The sequence below is a fragment of the Podospora pseudocomata genome (genome assembly GCF_035222375.1).
Source record: "Podospora pseudocomata strain CBS 415.72m chromosome 2 map unlocalized CBS415.72m_2.2, whole genome shotgun sequence".
Taxonomy (NCBI): domain Eukaryota; kingdom Fungi; phylum Ascomycota; class Sordariomycetes; order Sordariales; family Podosporaceae; genus Podospora; species Podospora pseudocomata.
Genome location: NW_026946366.1, coordinates 2,578,172 through 2,605,962, shown reverse-complemented (window position 1 = coordinate 2,605,962; position 27,791 = coordinate 2,578,172). Strand labels below are relative to the sequence as shown.

Below are 27,791 nucleotides of genomic sequence, written 5' to 3'. Positions count from 1 at the left end.
TTTATCAGTAATCAGCCTTCATCAGCTTCTTTTGGTGACTTGCAAGAGCATGATGAGATAGATAAGGGTGCTTCGAGGTGGATGGTATTCATGTGCACTGGTGACAGGTACGAACAACATATCACTGGCCAACTTTTTTAATTACTCTATGTTTTTCTGTTTTTTTCACCTCATCCAGACCTGTGATCCATCATTGCCCATGTTCGTCACTCACGGCGTTGCCCCCAGCCAGTTATACTCGTATCTCTGCGCAGCTCTGGCCAAGAGGCATATACGGTCATCATCACAAACAACTTGATAACTTTTCCTCAATTGATCAAAGCGGTACAAGCCGGTTTCCATCTCCTCCTTGTGGGAGGTTCTGCCATGGCAGAGAGCTTCACAACATCCTTGCCCTGTCGGATTCCTGACGAACCCGTTCCTAATAGAAGATACACAAGCAAGCAATGCTCTGAAAAGCTCCATAGCCCAATTGGCCAGAATCACCAACCGCCTTTCCATCAAAGAGCTCCGAGGCGGCAACCTCCGCTAGAAGAAGCCTTTCCTATTCCGCACGTCGTCAGGGACGTTGCGGGCCCTTGCATGTGTTCTCCCCCTTTGCCGTAAGATCCAATCCCAGATTAGGAAAACGCTCCATTCCCAGGAGTGCCGAGCGAGAGCTAGAGAAGAGATGCCTTCATCACATCCCACATCGTCCAGCTCTCTGTCCTCCCACTCCCAGTACATCCCCACAAAACATAAGAGGTATTAAGGTGACCCGCCCAACTCCTTGCTGGAGCACATGACAACCGATAAACAGGGCAAACAGCCAAGGAAAAGAAAGACACACAAATGATGCATGTGGAGCGCGAGGCAATGTGGTGGTACATGAATGTCTGGGTCCTGACATCGAAAGACTCCAAAAGGGCAAAACTAATCTCCGGATTGGGAAAAGTCAGACATCAATTGACTGCGTCCTCGTTCTTCAGCCTCTTCATCGCCGACGTGAGCTGGAGGATCCCTCGCCTCCGCTGCTGCCAGAGGCGTTGGCCGACTCGTAAAGATCGACGCACTCTCCAAGGACTGGTGCGGTGGTTAGTGATCAAGTAGCTAGATGAAAAAGGGGCCGTTGTGATACGTACTTTCGATAATTTGCTCTTCCCATACTCCGTACTGATAGTCTACCAGACCATGTCGCTCGATGTTGTCGCAATACTTGATCAGCTCCTTGGCCATCTTTTCCAGCTCTTCTTGCGGCACTAGGCTTTGGGAGCGCTGTAATTGCTGTCCGGATTCCATCATTTCTTTCTGGCGCTGGAACATGCCGAGCCAGGCATAGTTGAAGTCGTTCCACAGCTTGATACGTTCGCCATGGAGATTCTGATCGTCAGACGTGAGGCCTGGAGCAAGGGATCACTGTCAGAAGCAGGTTTTGAGAGACCCAGGGTGGAAAAAGTTTCACCCGACTTACCTAGTTCAACAACGTGTCCCAAAAGCCAAGTCGAGACCTGAAGAAGGGATTCTCCGGCAGTGGCTAGAGCACCATTTCGGATGTCCTTGAAAATTCCCTTGAGCGCTGATTGGTATTGCGCATATGCATCGTCCAGCCCTCCTGTGGCGGGATATTCTTCCTCCATCCTGACTTCCGCAGCAGGAGTGGTCTGCGTAGTGATTCCTCCAATGGCTGCCATGCTGCTGGTGGAATAGCCATGCAAGCCCGGCTGCTGATATACCTGTGGCGTGCTTGACGTCTGCGCCTGGGCTTGGAGGGCGGATGTGGTATTGGTTGGCTCGCTTGAGAAGTAGGGGGCCGTGACATCCGTCATCATTGGAAGACCTGCGGCTTGCCGCGAGGAAAACTGTTGACTCGCATCGTACACGCCGGCACTCTGCCCCCCTGTTGCCTGCTGGACGTTGTACATCATGGATGGATTGTACGTGCCGGCAAAGCTCTGTGTTTGCCGTGAGTCTGGCTGCCCGTAGTCAGCGGCAGAGTGATGATAGCCCAGCGCGCCCTGTGTCATGGCCGTCGCGGGGAACGAGGTCGTTGTTGAGTCCTGGTAGTAAGCGCCGTATCCGGCTGAACCACCCATTCCGCGGGAAGATCCGGCGGGCGAAGAACTCAGTGATGTCGTCTGGAACCTGCTATCCCTCTGTGTACCCGTAAATGACCTCCGATCCTGTCCTGCCTGCGCCTGCAGCGCGGGGTGATGTTGCCGGCTGTAGGTGGGCGGATCATTCTGCCTCCTCTGGCCTCGAGAGTCATCCATGCCCTTGACGTCGAAATAACTGCCTGCGAAGTCCAAGTTGCCGAGTCCACTCCGTGTCCCGCTAGAGAGTGGAGTAGACGCGCGAGGTAAAAAAGACCCGGCTTCGTTGGCGAGTCGATCGGCCACGGACCACAGGTGTCTCCGGTAGATCTCGATGTCGAAAAATGAGAAAAAAACTTTGGTGGTGCGGTAAGGAGTGATGGCCGCACGCGCGCGCAAGCAACACTAACGCAACGGAAATCAACTAACAACCGCTAGGGGGAAACGGACGTGTCAACGCCGTCAGTGAAAACGATTAGAAGACGCCGCGTTTCCAGACCCTTGGAACCCGTGGTGTTACCGACGTGTGAATTCGAAGTATCCAGCCGAGAGCCGTGAAGCGGGAAGCCGTAGGTCGCCGGGTGATATCTGGCACAGCCGTGATGTGTTTTCTCGATGACGACGATAGGCTCAGAGCCCGCGGATAGATTTTCTTTCTGCCACAACGGGTGAGGTGAGGCCACAAGTCCCGCAAGAGCTAAGGAGGGCTCTGCGCGCGAGAGTGGAGATGGAACGGACTTGACCAGTCGAAGGCAGGACGGATCTTGCCTTGGATAGTCGCCGATTGCGGTATCAGAAGGGGCAAGGAGGGACCTGGTGTTTGGTGTGGGAGAGAAACTTGGCTCCGAGCGGAGAGAGACGGCGATAGATCAACGGTGGAGGGGAACCAGCTGGGAAGATCCCGGGTCAAAGACTAACAGGCTTCAAAAGTTGCAAAGCCGAAGGCTTTCGAGGTTCAAGTCTCTCCAGGCTTTGGCCTTGTTGAAGGGCTTCGAGAATGCTGCGGAAAGCCTGACTCGCGTTCACCTACAGCTCAGAAACGCAGTGTAGGAGGTCGAGTCTTGCTGAATCAGCGGAGGGGGGTCCAGAACTTGTATGGCTGGATGATATCGTCGCAGCAGATGGTCGGGAAGAAGAGAGAGCAAAGGCAAGGGACCGCCGAGTTTGGTTGTGCGTGGAGACTGCGGGACTAGAGACGAATCGGCTCGGGTCTTATATAGACGACTCCCGAGAATTTGCTTGCTCGCTCGCAGGTGGATTTGGGTATCAGGACGAAGACCGGGCTGCACGGTCAGCAGAAGCGCGGCTGCGCAGACAACCACAACGGCGACTACTCCAAACTGCACAGCAGTGTCGGCGATATCGTCGGTTGTTTGGAGAGACTAGCGTGTATACTTCCCAAGACTGGCCGTTGGAGGCGCAGGGAGATGTAGTGTGAATGCCGAGCTAGGTTGCCGCAAGAGAACAAAAAGAAAGTTCAACAACAGGGCAAAGGTAGAAAAGTGCGGCTTGGTGCTGGGCAATGGAGTATACATAGAGGTACTAGCAAGGCAAGGTACCTCTTTAGTCCCTCGTCGATCTGGAGGACTTTGACGCTTCTCCACACCCACCCACAGCCATTTTAGATCCACGGCGACGTACCTAGACAGAATGGACCTCTTGGCTTAAGACACACATGGGGTGCTATGTGAGGTGTGTATCGAGAAACAATGTTCAGATGGACTGGGGGTCTAAGCAGGGCCGAGAGATCTACGGCGACCCCCCCCACGAAGCGAGACGCCTTTCCAGCGCCAGGATCGGATCGCGGGCAGACAGGGGGCTCGGTGGATCTTGGGATCCGGAAGGCTTGCCGGGCTGAATGCGAATCTGTGGCGTACGTAGAACCCGTGCCGCGCTGATGATGATGTGTGACGTCTGAATTGGCGATGGCTTACTTCTTTTGCGGTGGTGTTGACCAGGCGGAGCGTGTGGGATATGCCCCCTCCGTAGCATCGACGAATAAAGAGTTGATGCTGAGTCCTCGAGCAGTTCTCTCCGGACACAAGCTCATTCCATAACCCATTGTCAGACAAACCGGTAGGGAAAAAAGAAAGAAGTCACAGAATCCCCTGCCCTCGGTCACAGACTTGGGCAATGGCCGTGCTAATGTCGAGGTCATTGTCAACCGATCAATCATAGCTTCGGAAGCTAAGGTGAGGCCGGGACTGGCGAGATGTCGGGCTAACGGTCTCAATGTTCGAAACATTGGCCGTAGACCAGACCCCTTGAGCGATGCCCCAAGAACCGTTTGTCTGGCAACGAAACCAGTCTGCGTTTTTGTTTCTCCTGTGCAGCAACATCCTCTTGTTTTTTCCTTTTCATTGGTGATTCAACCATCTGTCTCTTTTGCCTGGTTACTCGGTAGCTTGCAGGTCCGCATGGTCGGCCCGTGCCTCGGCATGGCGTTTTGGTTTTGGCAGACCCGGTCTTCTAAGGTAATGGAAAGAGAAATCTGAGAAATAAAACGGATGGGGCTCCGATCTTAATGATGACAGGTAAGAGGGCCTAATGGGGCGATGGTACTAAACAGCTTGGCTCGCATGGGGACCTGGACAGCACGAACAAGATGCCGAGAACCCTGGATAGCGTTGGAGCCAACATCAAACAACGAGCGACAAGAGCGCCGACCTCTGAATGCTTGGCGCGGAAACCTCTGCCTGTTCGTTGAATCCGTATTATGGCATCCTTGGTCAGTTGTCCGGTACGAGGCGATGGGCGGGAAAAAGGTTGGTGTGTCCAGCGTGATGATCTCCAGAGAAAACAATTCCACTGGCTACCCTGCCCTGCCCTCCCGGCCTCACAGCAAGACCCTCTCTCGCTGAACGTGAAAAACGTGCCGTCCCAAAATGGCAGGTTTTTAAAGTGGACCACACCTTCCATCTACATTCGTCATGCCTGGGTCAACGACCGGATGGAACCAGGGCTCTGGCCCTGGAACTCACTCACTGAGGGTGCGTCAAATCATCGCTCTGTTTGAGACCGTCACGTCGCTCGGTTTGGCAAGGACTTCCTTCCCTGGTCCCAAGGGAAAGGGCAGATGCTTCAAATGTCTCACAAGTGCCAGCCGCTAAGCTGTCGGGCTGCTGCGGACTTGCGATAGGTACTCTTGTGGGAGGAAAAAAGCAACTGCCGGCGTAAAAAAAGGGGCCCCACGAATCACTGAATGAATCAGTCAGTACCCAAGTTCTTGGCTGAGAGAATATTTACACCTCGCGGTGGTGGTGAAAGGAGCCGAAGTGCCCGCAGGATGTTCTCTCCACTATCGCGTGTAGCGGCTACAGCACCTGGGCTACCTCAGCAGCGCAGAACAGGATGGAAGAAGATGAGTGTTTTTTCGGTCCCAACCCTTCCCATCTCGAAACTCCCGCCAGAACGCATTGGGCCGGCCCGATATCCATTTGTTTGAAGGAATGGAAAAGGCTGTTGGAATCCACTGTCTGAGCGTTGGATGATAGATAGCTAAATAGCAAGAGAAGAGATCAATTACAATTACCCTTCCCATTATTGCCCTACTGCTGCTTCCATGTCTCCCACGCCTCGTGCGGGGCATGGGTGCCATAGGTGCAACCACCTCCGACAGAGCAGAACTGACTTTTTTTTCTTCCCTTGGGCGGAGATCGAGGTCGGCACTTGGTTGGTTGGGCCACAGGTACTGGTACAGCGGTGCTGTCGTGCATTAGGTTAGTATATCTGTTATAATGAAGGAGGGCTCATGGATCCCGGATCCATGTCGTTGACTTAAACATGCCAGGGGAAGGGGTGGAATGTCGTCAAACAGAGTCCAGCGATGCGAGGTAGATCCCTGTCTGTGCTCGCATGCACCGCGTCGTATCTGACCGGGGGGTTGGCCCAAAGCCAGCCAAGAAGCCGTTGCCGCCCAATCAGAGGCTGTATTGCGGCAGCTTCTGGAACCCTCTTTGCCGAGGCCGCGATGTACTTCCACTACCTGATGCGCATGACAACACGGCCGCTGGTACTCAACGACGTTCGACAGAGATGCATTGCATGATGAACCAGCTGCGAACCTTTGTTTTTTTTCTGGCGCGGATATGCCTCACTTCCATCATCCGCTTCGAGAGCGTGAGCCGACGAGGGGCATCCACTCGTCCGTTGTTGACTCGGTTTGAAGGCAGGCGGATTTCGGAGTTGACATGCGATGGGGGCGTCTTCGATTCAGCTCATGATGCTTCACGACTTTGGAAACATTGCGGGACTGCGACATCACCAGGTTTGGATTCAAGTGGTCGCCGATCTCCAACAATAGGAAGCTGAATGTTTTTGTAGATCACCTAAAATTGATGCTGTTGGTGAGTCTGAATCACAAACGTCGTACTGGCATTAGATCCTTTGTAGATGATCCGTTCTAAACATATCCGGCACTCGGCGTCATCTACACTAGCCTCTACCTAGCTCTGGATCAACTAGGCAATTCTGGCCTTTCAGCTGTCATCGCACTGGACTAACTCCGGACCCTCAACATGGTGTAACGGTTTACCTTGTTGAGCATGCGACTTCCTCATTGGGCTTTTGTGTTTGAGTGTGTTTTAAAGATGACAACAGAATATCGAGGTTGGAATCTGAGGTGAGTCGTAAGCCATGTGATTTGCATCAGCTCACATGGAACATCCCAACACTACGAACATCCCATTATACACCTCGGGAACCCCCTTCTCGAAGCCTTGTGTGACAACTAGTCAAGCCACAATGTCTGTGCGAGGCGGCAGCCCACCTGTTCTTCCTCAACGGCGGAATGAAACCGCGGATCAGTGGAAAGCAAGCCGTTGCCGGAGGGCAAACAGTCACCAACTCTGGTGACCGCCGAGCAACGTAATATAGAACACATCAACACCAAGCCGTTCATATGTTGTTTTCTCTCTACCCGCGGGCTGGCCGTTCGCATCGTCGCACTTTGGTGGGTCGCTGCATGGTCTAGTTTTGACAGTCAGGGGGATCGTGGTCCTATACCTAGCCAAGGCCGTGGACAATTGGAAACACGTTCGTGCGGCTCATATATCCCGTCTCCCAAAATCAACAAGTCGCCGACATGGTTTGACCGAGAGCCAATCGTCAAGCCGGAGACTGGGTTATGAGCAGGAGCAGAAGCCATGCGGACCGAGGACTTGCCACGTTTCTGTCCCATTTCCTTCCACCCGAGCAGCACCTCCGGTTGGCAAACCGAGTTCTCGCTGGCTCTCCTCGTCGCCTCATGTTCGGCGGCGTGCCGTGTTGGCTGACCTGCCGAGACCTCTCAGGCATAGTATGGCTCGTTATAGATGCCTTCTCCTTCCCTCCTTGACTGACTGGGCACGTTGTGTTCTGTAAACCGGAGGGCCCCGATGGCTTTGTATTGTACAGTTATGGGAGTGCCCGTGCGAACAAACCCTTGAGTCGCATCTATGGTTGGTAGTTTGGTTGTGACAAAGTCAGGCTTACATATAGAGAAAAACTGGGGCAGCACCCTGCCCAGGTTCGATCCGTTATGCGAAACCCAAGACAGCTCAATGCTTCCACTAAACCGCTCTATCTCTTGACCCACGCAGGTCTCTTTCTCGCCTTCACGCGGCCATGCTTCTTTCTCTCCACCCTTCTTGGATCGCGTGTGACACAACCAGCTACAGCAAACACCAGTCAGCATATATCCTATAAAACCGGAACCAGTGTGAAGCCACCCATGCCAGCACTTGCCTCTTCTCAATGCAGGTTTCAGAGCAGGCTCATGAACCATGAGAGCTCTTGAAATGGCCAACGTAAGGGCCTCCGCCTGCCCTGTGGTACCGCCTCCTTCCACGCGTGCCCAAACATTGTATTTGTCCATGCGACCAGTGGCATGGAGCGCCCAGACGGCACTCTCGCGATCATGAACCCGTCCGAAATAATCCGCGAGGGTCTTGCCATTGACCAGAACCTCCCCATTGCCCTCCACAAGCCAAGCCCGGGCCGAAGACGATTTCCTCCTGCCGCTGCCCAAAGACCGCCCGTACTTATCAAGCGTTTTCTTGACAGTTTCGTTGCTGAAGGCCTGGACACTCCGCTTGAAGTCGTTCAACGCCTGAATAACCGGGGCAGGCTTGATTTTCGGGTGAATCTGATGTAACCGCTTCACGATGGCGAGGCACTTTACATAGTCGGTTGCCTTGACCTGTTCACCGACGGCATGTCTGAAATCGTCCAGGGTCTTCCAAGACACGCGCTCGACGGCGTTGGCGGGAATGGTGGGGAGATTTCCGTAGATCCTGAGCAGCTTGTCGAGGGCGAGATAGCTGTCGTTGAACCGCGATGTGCGCGAGAAGTAGGATGGTGATACTGGTACCGCGCGGGCGTGTCTGGCTCGAATCGTGCCCTCGAGCTTCACGGAATCAATCTCGGGAGCGGCCTGGAAGGACTGGGTGGACAGGCACCTAGAACCCTTGGCGTTTAGTCGCAGTGCCTGAAATTGTTGCTCGAGAGACCGAGGTCTCACGGCTCCCCGCATGGCGGCGGCGAGCCCTCGTCTTGTTGTTGGTATTGAGGCCATTATCGCGTGGTGCTATCTCCCATCGGAGGGTGTCGGCCTGCCGGGAGCTCGCCACGGAACAACCGCAGGAATTTTTCCAGTCGTTGGTGATTGAGCCGGGAGCTCGGGCCACCTCTTTACATGCCCGTCACAAAGCGGCGGGCATCGACCTCTCAGCCTCGCGGGTTGGGCAGCGTGGCCTGAGCACCCAGTGTCCCGCACACACGCCCGCATGTATTCACTGCCTGCCAGAAATGGCTTAGCAAAGCAGCAGGGACACACCCCACCAGAACAATCTACCCCGCCAGATAAATTTTATTACCCTTCGCACATTGTCGCCTTGACTCCCCTCCAACCCAATTCCCCTTTCCGAACCTTCACATCCAGCCAGACAGCGAGCACCGCAGCAAAGATGGCATTCGGAAAGCTCTTCACATACCCGGTGAGCCCATCTCCCGCTAGAGATGTCCTTTTCTGTGAAGGCTGCTCAATAACTAACATGATGGGGTGACTCAGGGCAACCCCCGCTCCACGGCCATCCGCGCCGTCGCGAAGGCCAACGGCCTCGATCTCCAGGAGGTTGAGACTGACCTCGCCCAGCCTACCGAGGAGTTCACCAAGGCCAACCCCCTCAAGAAGGTCCCCGCCTTCGTTGGCGCTGACGGCTTCACCCTCACCGAGTGCATTGCCATCGCCATCTATGGTACGTGGTATTCAGGCTTCGATGGCGATATTGCCCCGCTTTCCATTCCCAGCTCCCTTTGGCGACATCCTGTCCGGTGTAGCCTCTCCTGCCCTCTACAACCTGATGACCTAGACATTCTTTAACAGTTATCCCTATCTGAATAACCGTGTTGAACTGGTTTCTAACTTCTGATTGCTTTCTTTTTTCACTTCTTTGTCTGCTTTTGCAATATGGGTCTGGATACCTGTAGCTAACAGATGATACAGTCGCCTCCCAGAACGAGAAGACCACTCTCCTCGGCAAGACCAAGCAGGAGTAAGTCAAAACCCAGACTCGGAATACACCGCAAACCAGATTGCTAACATGTCATGTTTGCAGCTATGCTTCCATCCTCAAGTGGATGTCCTTCTTCAACAGCGAGGTCCTCCCCAAGCTCGGCAACTGGTTCCGCCCTCTCCTCGGCAAGACCACCTACAACAAGAAGGCTGTTGACGAGGCTGAGAAGGAGACTCTCGCCGTCATCGCCGTAGTCGATGCTCACCTCGCCAACAACACTTACCTTGTCGGTGAGCGCATCACCCTCGCCGATCTCTTCGCCACTGGCTTGATCGCCCGCGGTTTCGAGTACTTCTTCGGCAAGGAGTTCCAGCAAAAGTACCCCAACGTCACCCGTTGGTACTCTACTGTCTACAACCAGCCTATCTACTCGGCTGTTGCCCCCGAGTTCGCTCTTCTTGATGCCCCCAAGTTGACCAACGTCGCTCCCAAGAAGGCCGAGGCTCCCAAGCCCGCTGCCCCCAAGGCTGCCCCCAAGCCCGCTGCTCCTGCTGCCGAGGAGCCCGCTGAGGCCCCCAAGCCCAAACATCCCCTTGAGGCCCTTCCAAAGGCCACCTTCCCTCTTGATGAGTGGAAGCGTCAGTACTCTAACGTTGACACCCCCGAGGCCCTCAAGTGGTTCTGGGAGAACGTTCCCTTCAACGAGTACTCCATCTGGAAGTGCCGTTACAAGTACAACGATGAGCTTACCCTGACTTTCATGTCCAACAACCTCATCGGTGGCCTTAACACCCGCCTCGAGGCTTCCCGCAAGTACCTCTTCGGCTGCGCCTCCGTCTACGGCACCAACAACGACTCCATCATCGAGGGTGCTTTCGTCATCCGCGGTGACGACTACGTCCCCGTCTTTGACGTCGCTCCCGATTATGAGAGCTACGAGTTCACCAAGCTCGACCCCTCCAAGCCCGAGGACCGCGAGTACGTGGATGCTCAGTGGACCTGGGAGAAGCCCATTGTCGAGAACGGCAAGGAGTACCCCCACGCCTCTGGCAAGGTCTTCAAATAAACAACCAAAAATTTCAAGCGCATTTCGGGCCGGCAGAGGTGGTGTGCTAGACTATGGGACATGACTGATGAATGGGTTGGACGGGGAATTACGGGACGGGTTCTGAGCCCATTTGGTTCATGTGTGATTTGATATCGCCAATAGTCAGGTCGCTGATGAGCGTCGACTAAGCTAGACACTTGCTACTGCGTCCAGAATAAAGTTCTTTGATTCCAGTTTGTTTTGTCGTAAAGTAGCAAATTAGTCAAGAAAAACAAAAAAACACTCAGAAATATTGAGATACCGTGGTGACTCGGCAGTGCCTGCGATGCTTTTTAGCATGCCAGGGATTTGATAGAGATGTTGGAAGCATTCTTGGTATGGTATGTGACTGTAATGAATGTACAATTTAGGTAATACACTCCCTCCAACCATTCCCCCTCTCCTTTTAAACACTTGGTTATCACACTACCTCTTTTATCATGATCTTTCTCTATTCCTCTCCCTATATCACGCTGCAGACAACATAACTGGCACTGCAAAAGCGAGTCATGCATCCCGGCTATCTTTGAGGCCTATCAACTACTTTTCGAGGACTACGTTCTTCTGCAAGTTAACCACAACTACAAGTTTTACAGACTCGCAGCACCAGTTATCTTTCTCCAGGGCATGCCGTATGAATATACGCTTGTTGATTTACACTACAACCGCTATTTTTATTTCTATTGCCCTCTCTTCCCCTACCCGCTGTCTACGGCACCGTCACGTTCTTGTTATTCATACAGTGATTAAACGGCTTCTGTCCTCTCCGCCGCGGCAAGATGAGGTACAGGCTCTGCACAAGCTCATCCAACTCGCCAACTTCCCCCTCCTCAACCTTCCGAGGTGTACCATCCCCATTGAGGACCTTGCAAGGCAGCTGATGATGGTTCCTCACCTCCGGTATGCAGACTGTCACGTACCTCCCCTACGGCGTGGCCTTGTCCAGCCTCTTGCTCCACTTCGCCACCTTCATGTAGCTCTGCTCTTTCTGCCCCGTCGTCCTCTTCCCAGGTCTCCCGTTCCACCTATACACCCCCCTCCAAACCCCTTCCCCCACATCCACCCAAGCCCCCATCTCCTAAATTTCGTCCTCCCCATTCATAGGCTTCTCCTCCCTATTCATAGGCATCCTAAACGGATGAACCCTCATAAGCCTGCTCACATCCTCCGTCTTGGCCAGCTCGTTCAAGTAATTATGCACAGCCGGCAACACCTGCCCCTCCCATCTCCCCTCCTTATTCCCCGTAAATTCCGGCAATGTCACCGCATTGTGCGGCTCGCTCCTCGCCTTTTCCTTCGAATCATCAATCAGCACCGTGTTCCCCTGGTGCCACATTCCAGAGGGGTTGATATGCTGATCCCCCCACACCGTCTCCAGCCGTTTATACACCTGTACCTTTCTGTTGTAGTCCTTAGCCGTCAACCCGAATTTATCCCTTCCCCACATGGCCAGAACCCTCTGCTTTTGGTCGTCCGTCAGTAAATCCCTGCACATCTTTTCCACGTTTTCTGGTCGGGCAGAAGACCAGATGACGACGGAAAATGTGTCGATACAGTACGTCACGAATTTCTCCGCATGAGGACGGCGAATGTAGTGGTCTGATCTCCTAGAGTGGGGCCGATGAAGGAGGGTGCCGTTGAGGTCGATGACGAGGAGTAATGAGTGCGGAGAGGGGGAAGGGGCAGGGGGTATGTTGGCGCGGGCGAGGTAGGCTTCCGTAGGAACGGGAACGCCGCCTGACTCTGCGGATGGGGCAAAAGGTAGGAGGTCGGGAAGGGTTGATTGCGCCGGTAGGGGAGCTCTGTCCATGTCTCGGGAGAGGCCGGGAGGGGGTTTGGGGGGAAGGTTGCTGTTTGGGAGTTGGTTGGGACCACCACCACCGCCGACTGGGGGCTGGTTTGGGTCTGCTCCTCGGGCAGCTTTTCGTCTTTGACGGGGGTTGAGGTACTCGCCTCCGGTGCCGCCGCCTTCGCTTTGGCCTTTGCGGTTACGCTTGTTCTTCTTTTTGTTGTGAGAGCGCTGGCTATTTATGGGGCTAGAATCAGGACTGGACTGAGCGTTGGGGTGGCGATATCTGGGAACGGAATCAGATTGGGCTGGTGGCTGTTGATAAGCCTGACCTTCGGCAGAGTTGAGGTCGAAGGAAGGTGCAGATGGGTTCAGGCCATTGGACCAACCTTTGCTGAACCCTTGATAGCCTGGATTTTGATCCATAGTAGCTGATCCAGATTTGGAGGTGTCAACAGTTGGGTGATTGCTCTCTGTAGCCGGAGCTGGTGGTTCGGTGTACCCTGATCCGGTCAGCAATGAATGAAGTGAGTGCTGGCGTGGTGTGACTTACAATTCTGTGATGACAACAAAGACAGTGGTCTTGTTAATAGTTGTGATGTGGGTGATGAAGACAACAGCGATTCCCCTTTGCCAGATAGTGAACCTTTCTGAGAAGTCGATTTGCGATCGGGCCTTTCTCGAGCCGATTTGCTCAAACCTCGACTCTGATGGAAATTGCCAATGAAATATGGCTTTGAGTTAAGTCGGAGTTCTTGAGAAGAATGCAATGATAGCAGTCTGTTACTGTTATCAAAAACTCGGATTGGTGAAAAGAGTTGCTGTGGTTGAGATACTCGGTCGAGAAGGTTGGCAAGCAGAGGGTTTGTTTGCCGTCTTATCATTCTAGAAAAGAAAAACCCGATTCACAGTTCATAGGCAGGAGCGACCTGATTGAACGATATCGGTTGCAGACCAGATGATCAGTCCTTGGGGCTATCTTTCCTGCTTATCGTCGATAAGCCTTTGTCATCCCTTTTTTTTAGTAGCCTTCATCAAAGCAATAGGCAGGCACCATGTTGGTCTGTTGTAGGCCTCAGGGTCAAAAGCCCAGTTTTTCCAGACTGGCCAATGAGCGTCAGGCATCTGGAGCAGAAAGGGTTTGCAGGCTCAGCTTACAGGAACACTCACGTGACTTGGGTCGTGCTTCTTTCAACCTCATTACACCACCGGTAATCAATCAAATTTCTTTCAAAATGTATAGGGTCAATACTTCTTAGGCTGGCTCCATCAGATAAATAGTTGGCACCCTTTGATATGTCTCTTTCTTGTTTGGCGTTCAAAGTCTCTAGTAAATCAATCACCTGCTTGATCACTCATAGCGTCTGAATCAACCTCTCACTCACCACCAGCTCATACACACCTAGTCATCACGTACCTGACTCTTCTCACTCACACTCGCACCAACTTTACACCCCGAACCCATATCCATTCGCTCCTCTTGAAACCCATATCTCCATCTCATATACACCCCCCGCCAGTCAACCGACCAGGAACACCTTGTTCCCTGATCGACAGTGCATTATGCACGCGTCTGTCTGTCCGCCTTCTGTGAGCTAAACCAGGTTTAGTCATGATATAACCCTTAGCCTTAAAGCAGAAAGGTAGTGTGCCGTTTCACGGTATCACGGCAATGTAGTCCTCCGGCTGGTTAGCTATTGTCCATGCTTGTCAATATTCTTCGAGGATGATTTGTACCAGTACATCTATCATTCTCAGAACCACACAGCATGAATGTCACAGTCAGCGACAAAGAAGCATAGCCGATGATGTGAACGGCTTTCAGCCAGTGGGGGTATTAAACTATTTACTAGTATTCCTGTCTCCTTACTGCCCTTGTCAAGCAAATAAGTAGCTGTTATATCCTCCAACCAAACTTCTGTAATTTAGTTTGCTCCTGGCAAGCAACTCCCTTCCCTTTCCCCTTTATGTAAGGCCAGAACGAGCGATAATATGCCTTGAAGATCCCTAAAGGCCCAAAAATATTGGCTAACCGGGCGCCGTGAACGCCCAAAAATGAAGAAGAAAAAAAACAAAAAGAAAAGGTATGTGCAATGGAACAAAAGGTCCTCCGATATAAGTACAATCTTCATCATATCATTCCCTCTGGTTGGCTTCTGTTTATGAAGAGGCGTAGAACCAGTATCTATTTCAAAGTTAGTTTTACTGATTTAGTGTTTCTTGAGAACCTTGAGGGCTACTCACTGTGTGGAATATTGAATCTCAAACGACGCTGGCATCCCCTTGCAAGTTGCAGGAGCGCTGCCACCGACAGTCTCAAGACGATAGACCTCTTGAAGACCACCAGTGTTGGTACCCTTGGCTGCCAGTCTGAGCCATGGAACAGCAGCCTCTCCCTTCTTGCCCTTGGCGGCAGTCAGCGGCGCGGCAGTGCTGGCGTTCTTGCCGAAGGTGCCCTCGCCCAGGTGCCATTGGGGGGTATCAAGGCCGAAGAAAGGGGTGGTGCCGTCGGTAAAGTAGTGGATGCCGCTTACGGGGAGATCCGCGGGGGCGAGTCTTTGAAGAGCGTCATTGTCGGCAATATCAAAGTGCAGTGACGCGCGGGTAAGCATGGCGCTCACGTCAGGAAAGGCTGATGTGACACATGAGGCGTTGTAAAGGGTGGCAAGGGCGCCGAATGCTTGTGGCACGGCAGTGGAGTTGCTGAGATCGCATGTGTAGTTTTGTGTTCCGCGGCCAATCGCGACATGCTTGAGGTAGAGACCAGGTGTTGGTTGACCAAGGGGTTCAGCCTCTGTTGTTGGGTTAGTATGTCTCACATAACTGCCGAGTGCGTGATGCTCTTACCGATTGGAAGAGAAAGCTTTGAAAGGTCGCAGATAGGTGCCGGCCCTGCTGCCCGGTTTTCTTGGACCTTGGTCGCCAGGATGTTGAAGTAATCTGAGATGGCCTGGACATTGGGAGCAAGAGCGGCGGTGAATTTGGGGAAAGCGGGAGCTGCCCAGGTAGAAGCGCTGAGCGCAGGGACTAGGAGGAGTGGGCAGCGCATGGTGGTTTGTGTGCTGGTGGTGGGAGTAGAAGGTGAGCTCGGTTGGTAGAGTTGTATGGTAAGGTAGATCGACTATTGAATAAGCCGAGTCTGGTCATCGATGGGTATCACAAAGAAAGAAAGGAAACCCAAAAGAGAAACCCAAGCAGAGAGACCAAAGAAAGATATGGAATACTGAAAAGGAAAACAAGGTCTGAACTAGACCAGATGTTTCATGCAAGGGGATGTGGTGTAGAGCAGATCACGAACGCCATCGTTGGGGAAACAAGATGGGCTATATACAAAAGCCACAAGAAACAACAGGCGCGCACAAAGGCCGGCCAACCGCCGCGATATGCTGGAGGTAGCACCCGTCCTTCCCACATTTGGCAAGGCGGGAGGCGGGAAGAGACAGACGTGTGCCCCCGGTGCCATGGCCGAAGACGCACGTACTCGCTGGTCCCGATGAGCAGCCGCCGAAGACCCAGTTACGACGACGACAAGACATGCTCAGAGGTGGGATGCTGTCTTCTGAATGGTTGATGGAGATCGACATCGACATTGGAGGGGTTGGATAACCCCTGTCTGTCAGACTCTGGTCGCCCGTCTTGTAAGCGCTGGGACCGTGCGCTTCCACCAGAGTTTATTCAAACACCCTTCGCAATGAGGGGTGTGTGAAGCGTGTAAATTGATGTCCATGGCAGACCTCATCCCACCACCGTTTAATAACATGGAGACAGTCCCTTTCTTGGGCATTCCATCGTTGATCATCCGGCTCATCGGAATCTACTATCCACTAATTCCCTTTACCCACAAGACCAGCGACGACTCTAACAACTTCAACGATGATCTCCCAAACCTTGGGACAAATCTCGAAATTCTAGAAGGGTGTGAGGCGTACAGCTAATGATCTTCCACCCCCCAAAGGCAATATTGGGAAAATTTGCCCGCTATTGCATGCCAATCACTTTTATTAGCCCTCATTATTACTCACCTCATTGGCTGGCTTACACCGCGGCACAGCTATTTTTACCCAAAATACCTTCCGTGTCTTCCCCTGTCAACACCAAGCTTTTAGCCGCCGGTGCACCCTTTCATCGATTTAGCTCTCTTCGGTCGACCCTGCTGTCCAACAGCCTTCTTCCCTCGCCGTCAATGTTGCATACGGAAGGTCGCCTATCCAGATTACCTTCCCCCTCCTTTAACGACCAAAATCGCGGGTAAATTTCTGGGCAAATCTGCTTCACCAGATCTCTTTCTGCGCGTCCGCGCCTATTTATGCGCTGCCAACAGTCTCCTTCCTTGTCGATGGAAGGAGTGCTCTGGAAGCTTCAGTATCCGGCGTTCTTTTAGATTTCTGGATGCCAATCATGCCTCCTTGAGGGATTCATTCCAGCGTGAGATAGGAAAATCCGAACAACTCACGATGCAGTTGCTCTGCATGTTTCTTTTGTTTCGTTTCAACAACCTGCAGAGGACCACAAAATCCAACCAGCGGAATCTTCCGATGGGGAATGATTCCAAGAGCATTCAATTGGTGATGACCTCCCCGCAAGTCCCTAGCCGCGGGAGAGAAGCTTGGCTCTCCTGCAACCCGATGGCCAACCGTTTACACCTTCCACACTGACATCTCGACCGAACTCAAGGTAATGGGCCACCTTCCTCGACCTTGAGTCCGCCCGTTCCACGCGCCCAGGGGACATGAAAGCCGGGAAAACGCAACCTCACTCGGGATGGAAGACCAGGCCGCAGAGTTGGCCAGCGTTTAAAATCCAAGCGAGCTACTGTCTACCGCTTGTACAACAGACGGGCGAATTGTGTAAGTGGAATGCTGGGATTTGATTGGCTGAGCCCCACTATGACTTTGGGCAAGTCGTCCACAGGACCGCACACACAGGCACATACATATTGGACACATCCGTAGATGCCTTGATTCTTGGAAGGTTGAATAGTCCGAGGAGAAAGACAAATTTTCTTGTCCTGGGAAAGACGGCATTTGAACTTGGGAATTCGAGGGTCATTTGCTGCCTGAGCTCAGCTTGGTTCCGAAGACGCAACAGTCCCATGAACACAAGGGACCAGGACACAGCCCAAACACACAAAACTGTAACACTAGCTTTCAAATCTGGTCTAAATTGTTACCATACTCAAGAAACTCATTACAACATGGTAACATATCTCTTCTACCTTTCGTCCACCGTCCCATTATCAAACCTCCTTCCCTTTTCACAACTTGTTAAGGAAAATGATATGGTACAACAGTACGACGCCACATGAGGCCACCCATCATCTTTTCCAGGCCCACACACATAAACCGCAGTGCAACCAAGAAAGCCTTCCAACACAGCCAATCCCCGGTTCCGAGCATCATCCAGCCGCCCGCCGGAGTCTACCGACCACACCTCTTCCTCCCGCAACCGCCCTCGGCCCAATAGTCCGCAGCCAAGTCCTTGGGCTCCGGACTTGCCAAACCGTGATTTGCATGCCAATTCTCGCTGTTATCAAGGTGTCTAAAGATCAAATCCAAAGATTCGTGACGCGTGTATACTACCACACATACACGTCATCAGCCTGTCGTTCATTCTCACGGCCAGCAGACTCGCATCCACACCGCCGACTCTTGTAAAGTGATCACCAAACCTTCCCACCATCACCACCTCACCATCATCAGGTCTGAAACCCCTGTTCCGACAAACTCCCCGGCCCCCCTCCACTCCCCCCTCCTCCTCCATCCCCAACATCCTCCGCCGCACCCCCCAAATTCCTCGCAACCTCCACCGCCGCCGCCGCAACAACCCGCCTATCCACATCCCCCGTCCCCATCCAAAACAAGCTATAAAACACCATCATATGCAAAACAACACAATAAACCGCAAACAAATTCCTGCTCGCCCTCGTGGCCAGCACCATCCTCGTGACCGAATACACCACCCTCTCGGGGAAACTCAACCCCCTATACGCCCTCGCCGACTCCCTCCCCCTAAACGCCGCAAACGGAGAGATATTAGACTCGTACGCCTTGCGGTACCGGTCCAGCGCTATCCCCGGGCTTTGTGCGCCCCCTCCTCCTCCACCGATAGACACCGAACTTGGGTTCGGGTTGGAATAGGCCGATGACGACGACGTCAAAGCCCCCACCGCTGGCCCGGCACGGTTGTAAGTAGATACGTAGCGGGTTTTCTCATAGAGATTCAAATTGTCGCGTTGCAGAGCGGCGATTTCCTGACGGAGCTGCGAGACCGTTTTGTGGGTTTCGTTTAGTTCTTGCTCGAGCTGGGCGTTGCGCTTCTTGAAGCGGTCACGCTGGGCCGTGATCATGGGTAGGATGCCACCGCCGCTGCTGCCGCCCGTGGGTCTGTCTTCAAAGCCGCCTCCGCCGGGGTTGAACCCGCTGATGATGGAGGAGGTGGGGGAGGTGCGCCCATTGCCTCCGCCTGGTCTTCGGCCTGGCGCCATTGAAGGTGCGTAACGGCTGACGTAGGTCCCTGCTACGGAGGCGCCTGAAGGAAACGCGTTGGGTGCCTCGGCTTGGATGGTCGAGAGCTCGTTTTCGAGCTTTTCGTTGAGGTTCTGGGACTTCTCCAGCTCAGCATTGGTCCGGGAGAGCTCCTCTTGGAGGTTTTGGAGCCTGGATTGAAGGTCTTGGTGTGACACTCGGAGAATGGTGAGTTCGTCGCCCAGCTTCTTGTTGCGCGCAAGAAGGAGCTGCTCAAGGGTGTCTTTGCCTTGTCCGCCGCTCTGGTCTGTGGACATGTCTCGTACTTCGTCATCATCGCCAGTGGCAAACTCGATGCTCTTCAGCACTTCCAGCTCTTGCTTTACTTCGTCATAATCACTCCATTTTTGCACCTTGGCCTTCAAACTGTCCCGCTCTTCTTTGAGTAAGCCAACTTCACGCTCCAAAGCGCGCAGTTTAGTATCGAGACCTCGCTTGAGCCCTTCCTTATCCACGCGCGCCGCCTCCAGCTTTCGAATAAGTGATGAATTCTCTGATCTCATCCTCATATACCCCGGGTCGTCTTCCAATGAAATTGCAGCTTGTGTAGGAACCTGTGACTTGGCTTGAGCCAGCTCCAGCCTCATCTGCTCGTTGCGAGCCTCAACCTCGGCAAGCCGTGCGCTGGTGCGCTCCAAATCCGAGTGCACCATCTCCAGCTCTGCGCTCGTGACATGGCCCCCTTGACCCTCTTCTCCATTGCCCTTGCCCAACCGCTGGTTGACTTCATAGCTGGCCTTGATCTCGTTCAAAAGACGATCCTGGTTCTCGACCTTGTCCTCCAACGCCTTCTCCTTGGCAGCCCAGTTGTCCTGCTTCTCCTCCAGCACCGCAGTCCAGGATGCCTCAACCTCCTTGACCTTGGTCTCCAAGTTCTCTTCCAACCCCTTCCTCAAGTCGCGCTCTATTTGCAGTCTCGTTTCGGTCTCTTCGAGCTGGGTAGTCAAGCTTGACACTGTTTTCTGAAGGTGTTCGTTCTCCTGACTAAGCTTCGGTAAGGTGTCTTCAGACACCAGCATAGAATCGACCGAGGCCTCGAGCAATGGGTACGGATCGGGAGCTTCGGATAGGGAGGTATAGGCGTGCAAAAAGGCCGAGTTGACAGATTTCGAATGGTTGGTTAGAAGATCAATGAACGTCTGGTAGGCTGAGCAGAGTCCCTGTTAGCCCCCAACTTCCTCCCTTGAGCCAGGACCAAAACACCAAAATCTCAACTTACCCTTTAGCAAACCCTTGACTTCAGAAAGCTTGCTCGCATCATCCAGCTTTCGGAATTCTTTGGTCTTTGACGCAAGGTCTTTTCTCTGTACTGTCGAGTCTCGCTGGTAGGCAACGATTTCGGAGGCTGTGTTGTCGAGGGTCGAGACAAGGCTCGTGAAATCGAGACCTGATGGAGCAGCAAGTCAGACACGTGCTGATTCAAACTCGGAATCTAGAAATGAGCCTACTTCTCCATTGCGAGATGGCGTTTTGGAACTTGTTGACTGATTCATTGGTTGACGTTGTCGTCGTCGTGGTCGCCGGCGCGGCGGGAGCTTCTGATGGGGTGTCTTCTGCCATTACGTGGTGTTTGTAGGCGGGATTACTAGATTAGCTATCGGGGACGGCAGCGGATGCCGTGTTGAGGTGTGGCAAGCATTAATGTTGTTATGGTTTGGAGGTTGATGTTTCGGCTGCTGAACAGCTGGAAAGGTGGCCGCTCGGGGACTGTGTGAGGCGCCAAGACTTTGGCCCCGAGCCGTGGGGCCGTTCCATGCAGTTGGGGGAGCTTCGTCACCCAACCCCATGTGTGGGACCTGGCAGGTGAGCTACAGGGGTGCAATGGGCGCACTCCAACTTGAAAGCTTCCTGCCACAAGGCACATCATGAAGTCAGCCTCTCCGTAGCAAGTTTCTCGATATAACGACGATACGAGGGTGTTGACGACCACCGGTGCCTACTGTATTCGCAGCATCTTCCCAGAAACGGCGACCATGTCGCGCGAGAGGCCATGGCATCTGAACCGCACAGGAACCACAGGGCAACCACAGCGCCGCCTGGTATAGGACCCTTCGATTTGCGCCCGCTGCTCCATGGCGTCCCCCTGTCGGAAAATGGTGACGAGGAGGATATCCAGATCAACTGCGTGGAATACTTGGGTACGCTATTCCAGTACCAGCCTCTGTGTGGATTAGCAGCTGACACTGTCTCCAATCATCAGACGGAAACCTCTATGTTGGCACTACTGCTTCTGAATTGCTTCACTTCTTTGGCATCCCACCAGACCCCGCCGACCCGAACCAAAATCCCACGTTTATCCTCGCCTCGCGACTGAAACCAGCATCCTCAGATACCAACGGCGCATCGAATGGCTCACGGCCTGGTGTCCAGCAGATTCTCCTGCTGCCCCGCGTCGCCAAGGCATGTGTGTTGTGCAACTCAACCGTATCATTCTATTCACTTCCAGAACTAAGCCCAGTGTTTGGAACCACGGTCAGGAATTGCAATTGGATCGGTGGAGTTGATCTGAACGAGGACTTGACTGGGCCGGGGCACGGCAGATCAGGATCTGTCACGATACTACTGCACTTGAACCGCAAGATCAGAGTAGTGAGGATTGGAGATGATGCTCCACGTGTATACCGAACCATCGACTATGCCGGGAGCACACTATCTGTGCGTAGGGACTCGTTTGCATGTGTGGCGGACTCGAGAAGCTATGCATTGGTGGATATCGATCGGCAGCTGAAGATCCCGCTCATGAGCATATCATCACTTGACGACTCACAGCCAGGAGGTCCCTTCGGGCAGGCCCAAAACATTGCTGGGCCGCCAGATGGAGGTCTTTTCAGGAGTGCTTCTACAGCCTCGCCTCGGCCACCTCCTGATGCACATGGGCATTCTAGGAGCACAAGCTTGGGCGATTTCATCTCGAGGGGTATACAACGACGGCAAGGGGAAACTGAAGATCCTATCTTCCAAGATACTGATGCGCCAACACCGACGCGCAGCCCGGCGCCAGGAGAAGATGGCCCAAATCGGGCCCAGCAGAACCGATCACCGCAGCCCCAGGCGGTATCAGCAGCACAAGCTGCCGGTGCAAATCCACCTTCCCGAACAATGTCACCAGCAAGGCCTGAGACTGTATTGTTGAAACCTCTCATAGTATCACCAACTACAGAAGAGTTTCTTCTCGTGACGGGCACCGGCCCTCTTGACCCGGGTATTGGCATGTTTGTGAATCTCGACGGTGATCCAACAAGGCCGACGTTAGAATTCGACAGGTATCCACGTGAAATTGTGGTTGATGGTGGACTTATTGACCCGTCATCATCACGCCCATCTCTTGGTGAGGCAGAGGAAGGCTATGTTCTTGCGTCCATGGCTAAAGAGTTCGAGGATGGGTTGCATAATGGGCTGGAAATTCAACGCTTTGATGTGAATGTTGGCGAGGACGAGCCAGAAAAATGGTGGTTGGAGGTGGACAACACAGTTTCGAACGAGGCGCCAGGAAATACACCAATAGGCATCCACTCTCTGCTGCAGAGCGAGGAGATGCACTTTGAGCAGATTGTACAACGGCTGTGCCAGAGACGATTCTCGCCATTCAGGGGACAATCTACCACACCAACGGTATCGCTAAAAAGTAACGACTCCCGCACCGCGCTTTCCCTTCAACGGCTAACACAGGAACAAGAACTCTTCAACCGTGATGAGTCGGATGACGAGGTGCTCCCACCAGAATGGGAGACTAATCGCAATAAAGAAGGCGAGGACTTTGTCCGGAGGCTGGCGAAGACCTCATCCAGACTAGCCGTATGGGCTGGGGCGAATATATGGTGGGCGGTTCGAAATCCTCTGCTTGTGCAATTAGAGGCTGCCTTGGACGCAGCAGCATCACGGGAGCAGCAGTCTCAGCCAACCACGCTTGAAACCAGATTACGGATATTCTCACTTCTAGAGACTATAAAGGGGCGGGAACCGAAGATGGAGCTTGAATTTATGACGCTGGGGTATATCAAGCAGCGGGCTAGCGTCATGCTTCTTGTTGCCTTTCTGACGTCGACAGAGACACCTTTCACCGAAGGTCAGACGGCAGCAATGGAAGAGCATCTTCTTGATGGCGACTTGGACGCTAGAGTTGTCTTGTCGCTTATACCCGCTCTCCGGAACGAGATCATTGTCAGCAGACGAGGAATCTGGATATATGGGGGCATCAAAACTGTCGTGGAGGAGTATATATCCCGTGAACAGGATGGATTAGAGAATCAGGGCGTCAGTTCATTGGCGCTCAATGTCCTCCAGTTTCTTCGCCGGTTCCTCACGGCAACCAGGAAAAAGAAGGGGTTTGGGAGCGTATCTGATGAGGTCTTCAGAACTGTTGATGCATCTCTTCTTGTGGTACTTCTAGAGCTGGACAAGGAAACGCCCTTGGGTCAGCTCGGAAGAAGCGGCTCTGTCCGCAAGGAACTTTATGATCTTGTTGATCATGGTGTGGATTGTTTCGACCGCGCGGTGGACTTACTAGAGACCTACCAGAGACTTTTTGTGCTCAGCCGTCTCTACCAACACAAGAAAATGGCAGGCGAAGTTCTTGCAACATGGAGACGCATCATGGAAGGGGAAGAGGACAAGGGCGGCGAGCTTGGGGATGGCGAGCAACGGATCCGGAGCTACCTCTCCAACATCAGCAACCAGGCTCTTGTCCAGCAATATGCCATCTGGCTGGCCGCCCGCAACCCCAAGCTCGGTGTTCAAGTATTCGCAGACGAAAAGGGGAGGTTTCCCAGATTCGAGCATGGCCAAGTCGTCGCTCTCTTGCGAGAAGAAGCCCCTAACGCAGTGGCATACTACCTCGAGCACCTCGTCTTCGGCAAAGGCAATACCGCCTACGTCAACGAGCTCATCACGTACTACCTCGACATCGTCATCACCGACTTGCAGTCCTCCGAAGAAACCCGGGAGATGGTCGCCGCCTCTTATGAAGCCTACCGTGCCCTCCACCCCCCTAAACCAACTTACATCCGCTTCCTATCAGACAACACCCCACCCAACAGCGAGGTCTGGCAAAGCCGGTTACGGCTGCTCCAGTTACTATCCGGTGGACACGACTACAAGGCGACAGCCATCCGCGCCAGGATAGACGACTCGCTATCTACCATCCCGCAACCCAACGGTCACGAAGACTCCAACAACAACGGGGTCAACACACTCCGCCATCAGCTCCTCGTACCAGAATCGATCATCCTCGCCGGCCGCGCAAGGCAACATCGCGATGCCTTGCGGTTGCTAATCCACCGCCTGGGAGACTACGACACTGCAGTTTCGTACTGTATCCGTGGCGGCGCGGCGCTGTCACCTGGTAGTCGGAACAAACGCCGCGATAGCGATAGCTCCCTCCCGCCTACGTACGAGGAGCAGGTACAACTTTTCAAGTCATTGCTCGGCGAGTTTTTGGCGTTGGAGGACCCAGAGGAGAGGGTGGAGCGCACGGGGAATTTACTGGAGAGATTCGGGGGCTGGTTTGATATTTTGGAGGTGTTGGAGGTGATACCGGATGGTTGGCCTGTGGAGACGATAGCAGAGTTTTTGGTGAGTGGGCTCAGGAGGTTGGTGGCGGAGAGGTGTGAGGGGTTGGTTGCGAGGGCGCTGAGCGGGACGGAGAACTTGAGGGTTGGGTTTGAGTTTGTGGAGAGGGTGCGGGAAAAGGGGGCTGTAGTTGAGTATCCTGAGGGAGGAAGGGGAGGGGGGAATGGAGGTGAGGAGGAGGGGGAGGAGATGATTCATGGGGGGGATGTGCTGGGAGGGGAGAGTTGGGGGGAGTATGTACAGGCTGGGGGGAGGTTGGGGGGGTAGAAGGGGTGGTGGGGGTTTAAATAGTGAATGAGATGATTGTTTTTTTCGTTTTTTTAATGTGGGTTTGTTTGATGGTGACGCTGTTTTTTGTGTGGTGAAAACGGTTGGGGTGATGTATACCATGAGGTGCAGATATTTGGCAACGATGTGCTGTTGTAAACGATGGAGAGCCGGATGAGGAAGGTAAGCGTTGAACCATCCTTAGCAATCTACGGGCCCTTCTACCGGGGATACAAAGGCAGGGGCGCTACCAATCAGAAGGAACGAAAACGGTGAACCATCTGGTGAGATCTTTGGTTCGGGGGGCTACCAATCAACGCATCTTACGGCTTTTATTTCGTCGAACCCCCTATGATCCACCCTCCCCACGAAATAATTGGCACATCAGAGTAGATGGACTCATATCATAGGTATCGTAAACCATGCCTTTAAAGATAGTTAACAGGCCTTTCAAGATAGCTAATAGGCCTTTAGAGATATTTTAAAACATACTAACTATCCTTCGTAGCATAATGTTAGAATATGATATGGATTAACCTACTTGTGTGTATCAACTATTTTGTGGTAAGGGTGTTAACGTACAGAACGAACAGGCTTTCACAAGCAGGGCTGAATGGGAAAGTTGTCCACATGCACCACCAATCCAAGGGGTATAGTTTGGTTGCCCAGGGGAAGCATATCTCGGCCAATATCATCGTGCCAACCCCCCTCGTCTCTTTCAGCTGCTCTCAAGCAACATTGAAGGACGATTGTTTGATTCGCCAGCTGCCATGTCTGTTCTTTCCGGGATTTTCGGAGCTCTCTGGGTTTGAGCATCAGAGCTTTCAAAGGTAACACTGGACGGGTTTTCTTCTCTCCATGTATACACCCGCCGACTGCATTGTTAACAAGCCAATTTTTTTCGTTGCACCATCACAACAGTCCATAAAACAGGTATAACCGGGGAAAGTCAACTAATGACCCGGTACGACCAAAGAGCGTGTGCTACCCGGCTCAGTTTGCTGGTGAGTATATCCTATCCAAGAACCCCCTCCCTTCGCCCCAAAATTCTGGGACGTTCGTTCTACATAAGGTAGCTATCCCCCAGACCACAACCGAGAATGGGCGAGCCGGACTGCTGGTGTTGTGGCTGGCTGAGTTAAGAGCGACCCCCCACTCAAACTATTTGGGTGGAAGCGGGGCAAAAACTACACAGAAGAAGGGTTGGGTGGTAATCAATCTATCCCCCGCGGAAGCGAACCTGAAGTGTGTGTTGTTTCACAACATTCGCCCCTCTCTCTTCCTGTGGGATATAGCAGCTGCTGCTGGGCGGGTGAAACGCAAGCAAGCAAGCAAAAGCAAACAGGGTAATTTGGATGCAAAGGTAAGCTGCCAGATTTGACGCAGGAGAATAGGAGGGATAGGGGGAGGGCAGGTATGGGTAATTTGGAAGCGGACTGGAAAGATGCAAAGGTTATAGTGATGGTGTGGTGTGGTCGTTTAAGGGGGTCGCAGGTAGGTTGCCTGATGGTGGTGGTGGTGGTGATGAATTGGGGAAGTGCGACAGTTTTACATCCTCAAAAAACGGTCAGAGAAACGGTGTTGTGGGGTTTTTGGACTCAAGTAACATCGCCGATACCAAGACCCAGAGGAAGAGCTGAGGGACAAAAATTCCCTGGGAATCGTGATCCGACGATGCCGAGGAGTTTTGTCAACCAAAAAGGCCAAGAGGCATATGAATCTGCTTTAAATCAATTCACCATCTCATCGCCTGCCCAGCGCTCAACTCCCAGAAACCAAGTTCACCGGCGCGGTCAGAATAAAATTATGGATTCTATCCTCCCAGACGGAGCCTTTCCGCAGTGGGTTCTCTGGGGAACGTGACATCGTTATGGGGTCTTTGATGGAGACAACGGCGATTGGAGCCAGATTTCCCCAGACTTTGGTGTGTTGCTTCTTTTCTTGGGTGAGGGTTACAGTGGAATTGGCGAAAGAGAAGGAAGAAGAAATTGCTTGGTTGGGAAGTTCTCCGCAGAACGAAATGGGAAGTGAATGATCTGATGATTATGGTGAGATTGCGCTCTTTTTTGTTCGAAGCTGAACATACATACATGTGTAGGATTTGGAGGGATTGATGATGTGTCAGAAAATATCAGGCTTTTAACAGTTGCTTCCAGTCCGCAATTATCGCTTATGGCGGGAAAGAAAAGCTTCTGGGATTTCTCGGGATGGTTTCGACGCTGCCGAAATTGTCAACCTGTCATGAACCACAGGCTTGGGATTTTTTTGTTCCCGAACGTGTTTGGAGGCTGGGTGGTGAGTGGTGTATGGGTGGAGTTGAGTAAGATGATGTCTCACTAACAGATCTGCAACCTCTTGCAAGGCATATAGCAATAGTAGTTTGTTTTATCTTGCCATAGTCAACTATCTCGGCAAGCACAACGCGAGCATCACAAGCAAACACAACACCACCTATTATCCTTTGCAATTTTTTTCTTTATGATCAATTCAAATTGACGACATGAACAAATCTGCAAGTTCTCTTGTGTATCGGCCGAGAGTCAAAACCACGATCCTATGTCCCCGTGCCTTCCCCGCCCCGAAAAGCATCGGAACATTTCCTCTGCAGCCTGCCGCCGCAAAAAGCGCAAACAAGATCGAAGCCGTTTGAAGACACACAAGGAAAAAAAAAGAAATCTCAGTGTGGTGGGACATGCGGGTTTGATTCGCATCTCAAAAAAAGCAAAAAGAAAAGTTTCGATCAAGATCTGAGATCGGCACTCAGGCTCTTGTGTGATTTGTGACCAGAATCGTGTTTCAAACATGCCCATCAGTGACATCCGTATGCAGCAGAAAGAAGCAATGGGGGATGCAGAGAAGAATGGAAGGCCAAGGATGAGACGAGACAAGGCTGTCTCATGAGTGTGATATGGCAAGGCAGGTAGCAGAGGGGTAAATACACAATAGGATTTCAATTGATAATTATTGAGTCTTGGTGGTGCTAGTTCGCAGCTG

At 52.8% G+C, this 27,791-nt stretch overlaps 8 protein-coding genes across 8 annotated transcripts; 2 read left to right on the top strand and 6 right to left on the bottom strand.

Annotated features, from left to right (window-relative positions):
* Positions 1 to 127: 127 nt before the first annotated feature.
* QC762_212220 (uncharacterized protein) lies at positions 128 to 6,402 on the bottom strand. Its single transcript, XM_062888118.1, has 4 exons — positions 6,134 to 6,402; positions 1,451 to 5,774; positions 1,122 to 1,379; positions 128 to 1,062 (listed from the first exon to the last, which is right to left on the bottom strand). The coding sequence occupies exons 2-4, from the start codon at positions 2,247 to 2,249 to the stop codon at positions 974 to 976; spliced, it is 1,146 nt and encodes a 381-aa protein (XP_062746321.1). The 5' UTR covers positions 2,250 to 5,774; positions 6,134 to 6,402; the 3' UTR covers positions 128 to 973.
* A 954-nt stretch (positions 6,403 to 7,356) lies between these two features.
* Positions 7,357 to 8,622, bottom strand: MRPS9 (37S ribosomal protein S9, mitochondrial; the record flags this gene model as incomplete). Its single annotated transcript, XM_062888117.1, has 2 exons — positions 7,357 to 7,720; positions 7,790 to 8,622. The coding sequence occupies 2 exons, from the start codon at positions 8,620 to 8,622 to the stop codon at positions 7,357 to 7,359; spliced, it is 1,197 nt and encodes a 398-aa protein (XP_062746320.1).
* Positions 7,399 to 10,918, top strand: TEF4_2 (elongation factor EF-1 gamma subunit). Its single transcript, XM_062888116.1, has 4 exons — positions 7,399 to 9,043; positions 9,118 to 9,304; positions 9,553 to 9,601; positions 9,665 to 10,918. The coding sequence occupies exons 1-4, from the start codon at positions 8,834 to 8,836 to the stop codon at positions 10,626 to 10,628; spliced, it is 1,410 nt and encodes a 469-aa protein (XP_062746319.1). The 5' UTR covers positions 7,399 to 8,833; the 3' UTR covers positions 10,629 to 10,918.
* A 359-nt stretch (positions 10,919 to 11,277) lies between these two features.
* Positions 11,278 to 13,650, bottom strand: QC762_212190 (uncharacterized protein). Its single transcript, XM_062888115.1, has 3 exons — positions 13,597 to 13,650; positions 12,992 to 13,541; positions 11,278 to 12,941 (listed from the first exon to the last, which is right to left on the bottom strand). The coding sequence occupies exons 2-3, from the start codon at positions 13,320 to 13,322 to the stop codon at positions 11,728 to 11,730; spliced, it is 1,545 nt and encodes a 514-aa protein (XP_062746318.1). The 5' UTR covers positions 13,323 to 13,541; positions 13,597 to 13,650; the 3' UTR covers positions 11,278 to 11,727.
* A 536-nt stretch (positions 13,651 to 14,186) lies between these two features.
* QC762_212180 (uncharacterized protein) lies at positions 14,187 to 16,002 on the bottom strand. The gene is made up of 3 exons (XM_062888114.1): positions 15,286 to 16,002; positions 14,683 to 15,232; positions 14,187 to 14,623 (listed from the first exon to the last, which is right to left on the bottom strand). Exons 1-3 carry the CDS (start codon positions 15,485 to 15,487, stop codon positions 14,599 to 14,601), a joined length of 777 nt encoding a protein of 258 aa, XP_062746317.1. The 5' UTR covers positions 15,488 to 16,002; the 3' UTR covers positions 14,187 to 14,598.
* Positions 16,003 to 17,576: 1,574 nt separating this feature from the next.
* Positions 17,577 to 20,700, bottom strand: QC762_212170 (uncharacterized protein). Its single transcript, XM_062888113.1, has 3 exons — positions 20,411 to 20,700; positions 20,182 to 20,349; positions 17,577 to 20,109 (listed from the first exon to the last, which is right to left on the bottom strand). Exons 1-3 carry the CDS (start codon positions 20,520 to 20,522, stop codon positions 18,134 to 18,136), a joined length of 2,256 nt encoding a protein of 751 aa, XP_062746316.1. The 5' UTR covers positions 20,523 to 20,700; the 3' UTR covers positions 17,577 to 18,133.
* On the top strand, positions 20,644 to 24,797 carry QC762_212160 (uncharacterized protein; the record flags this gene model as incomplete). The annotated part of the gene is made up of 2 exons (XM_062888112.1): positions 20,644 to 21,100; positions 21,163 to 24,797. Exons 1-2 carry the CDS (start codon positions 20,953 to 20,955, stop codon positions 24,795 to 24,797), a joined length of 3,783 nt encoding a protein of 1,260 aa, XP_062746315.1. The 5' UTR covers positions 20,644 to 20,952.
* A 409-nt stretch (positions 24,798 to 25,206) lies between these two features.
* On the bottom strand, positions 25,207 to 27,163 carry QC762_0044880 (uncharacterized protein; the record flags this gene model as incomplete). Its single annotated transcript, XM_062883409.1, has 3 exons — positions 25,207 to 25,297; positions 25,380 to 26,833; positions 27,139 to 27,163. The coding sequence occupies 2 exons, from the start codon at positions 27,161 to 27,163 to the stop codon at positions 26,559 to 26,561; spliced, it is 300 nt and encodes a 99-aa protein (XP_062746314.1). The 3' UTR covers positions 25,207 to 25,297; positions 25,380 to 26,558.
* Positions 27,164 to 27,791: the final 628 nt, after the last annotated feature.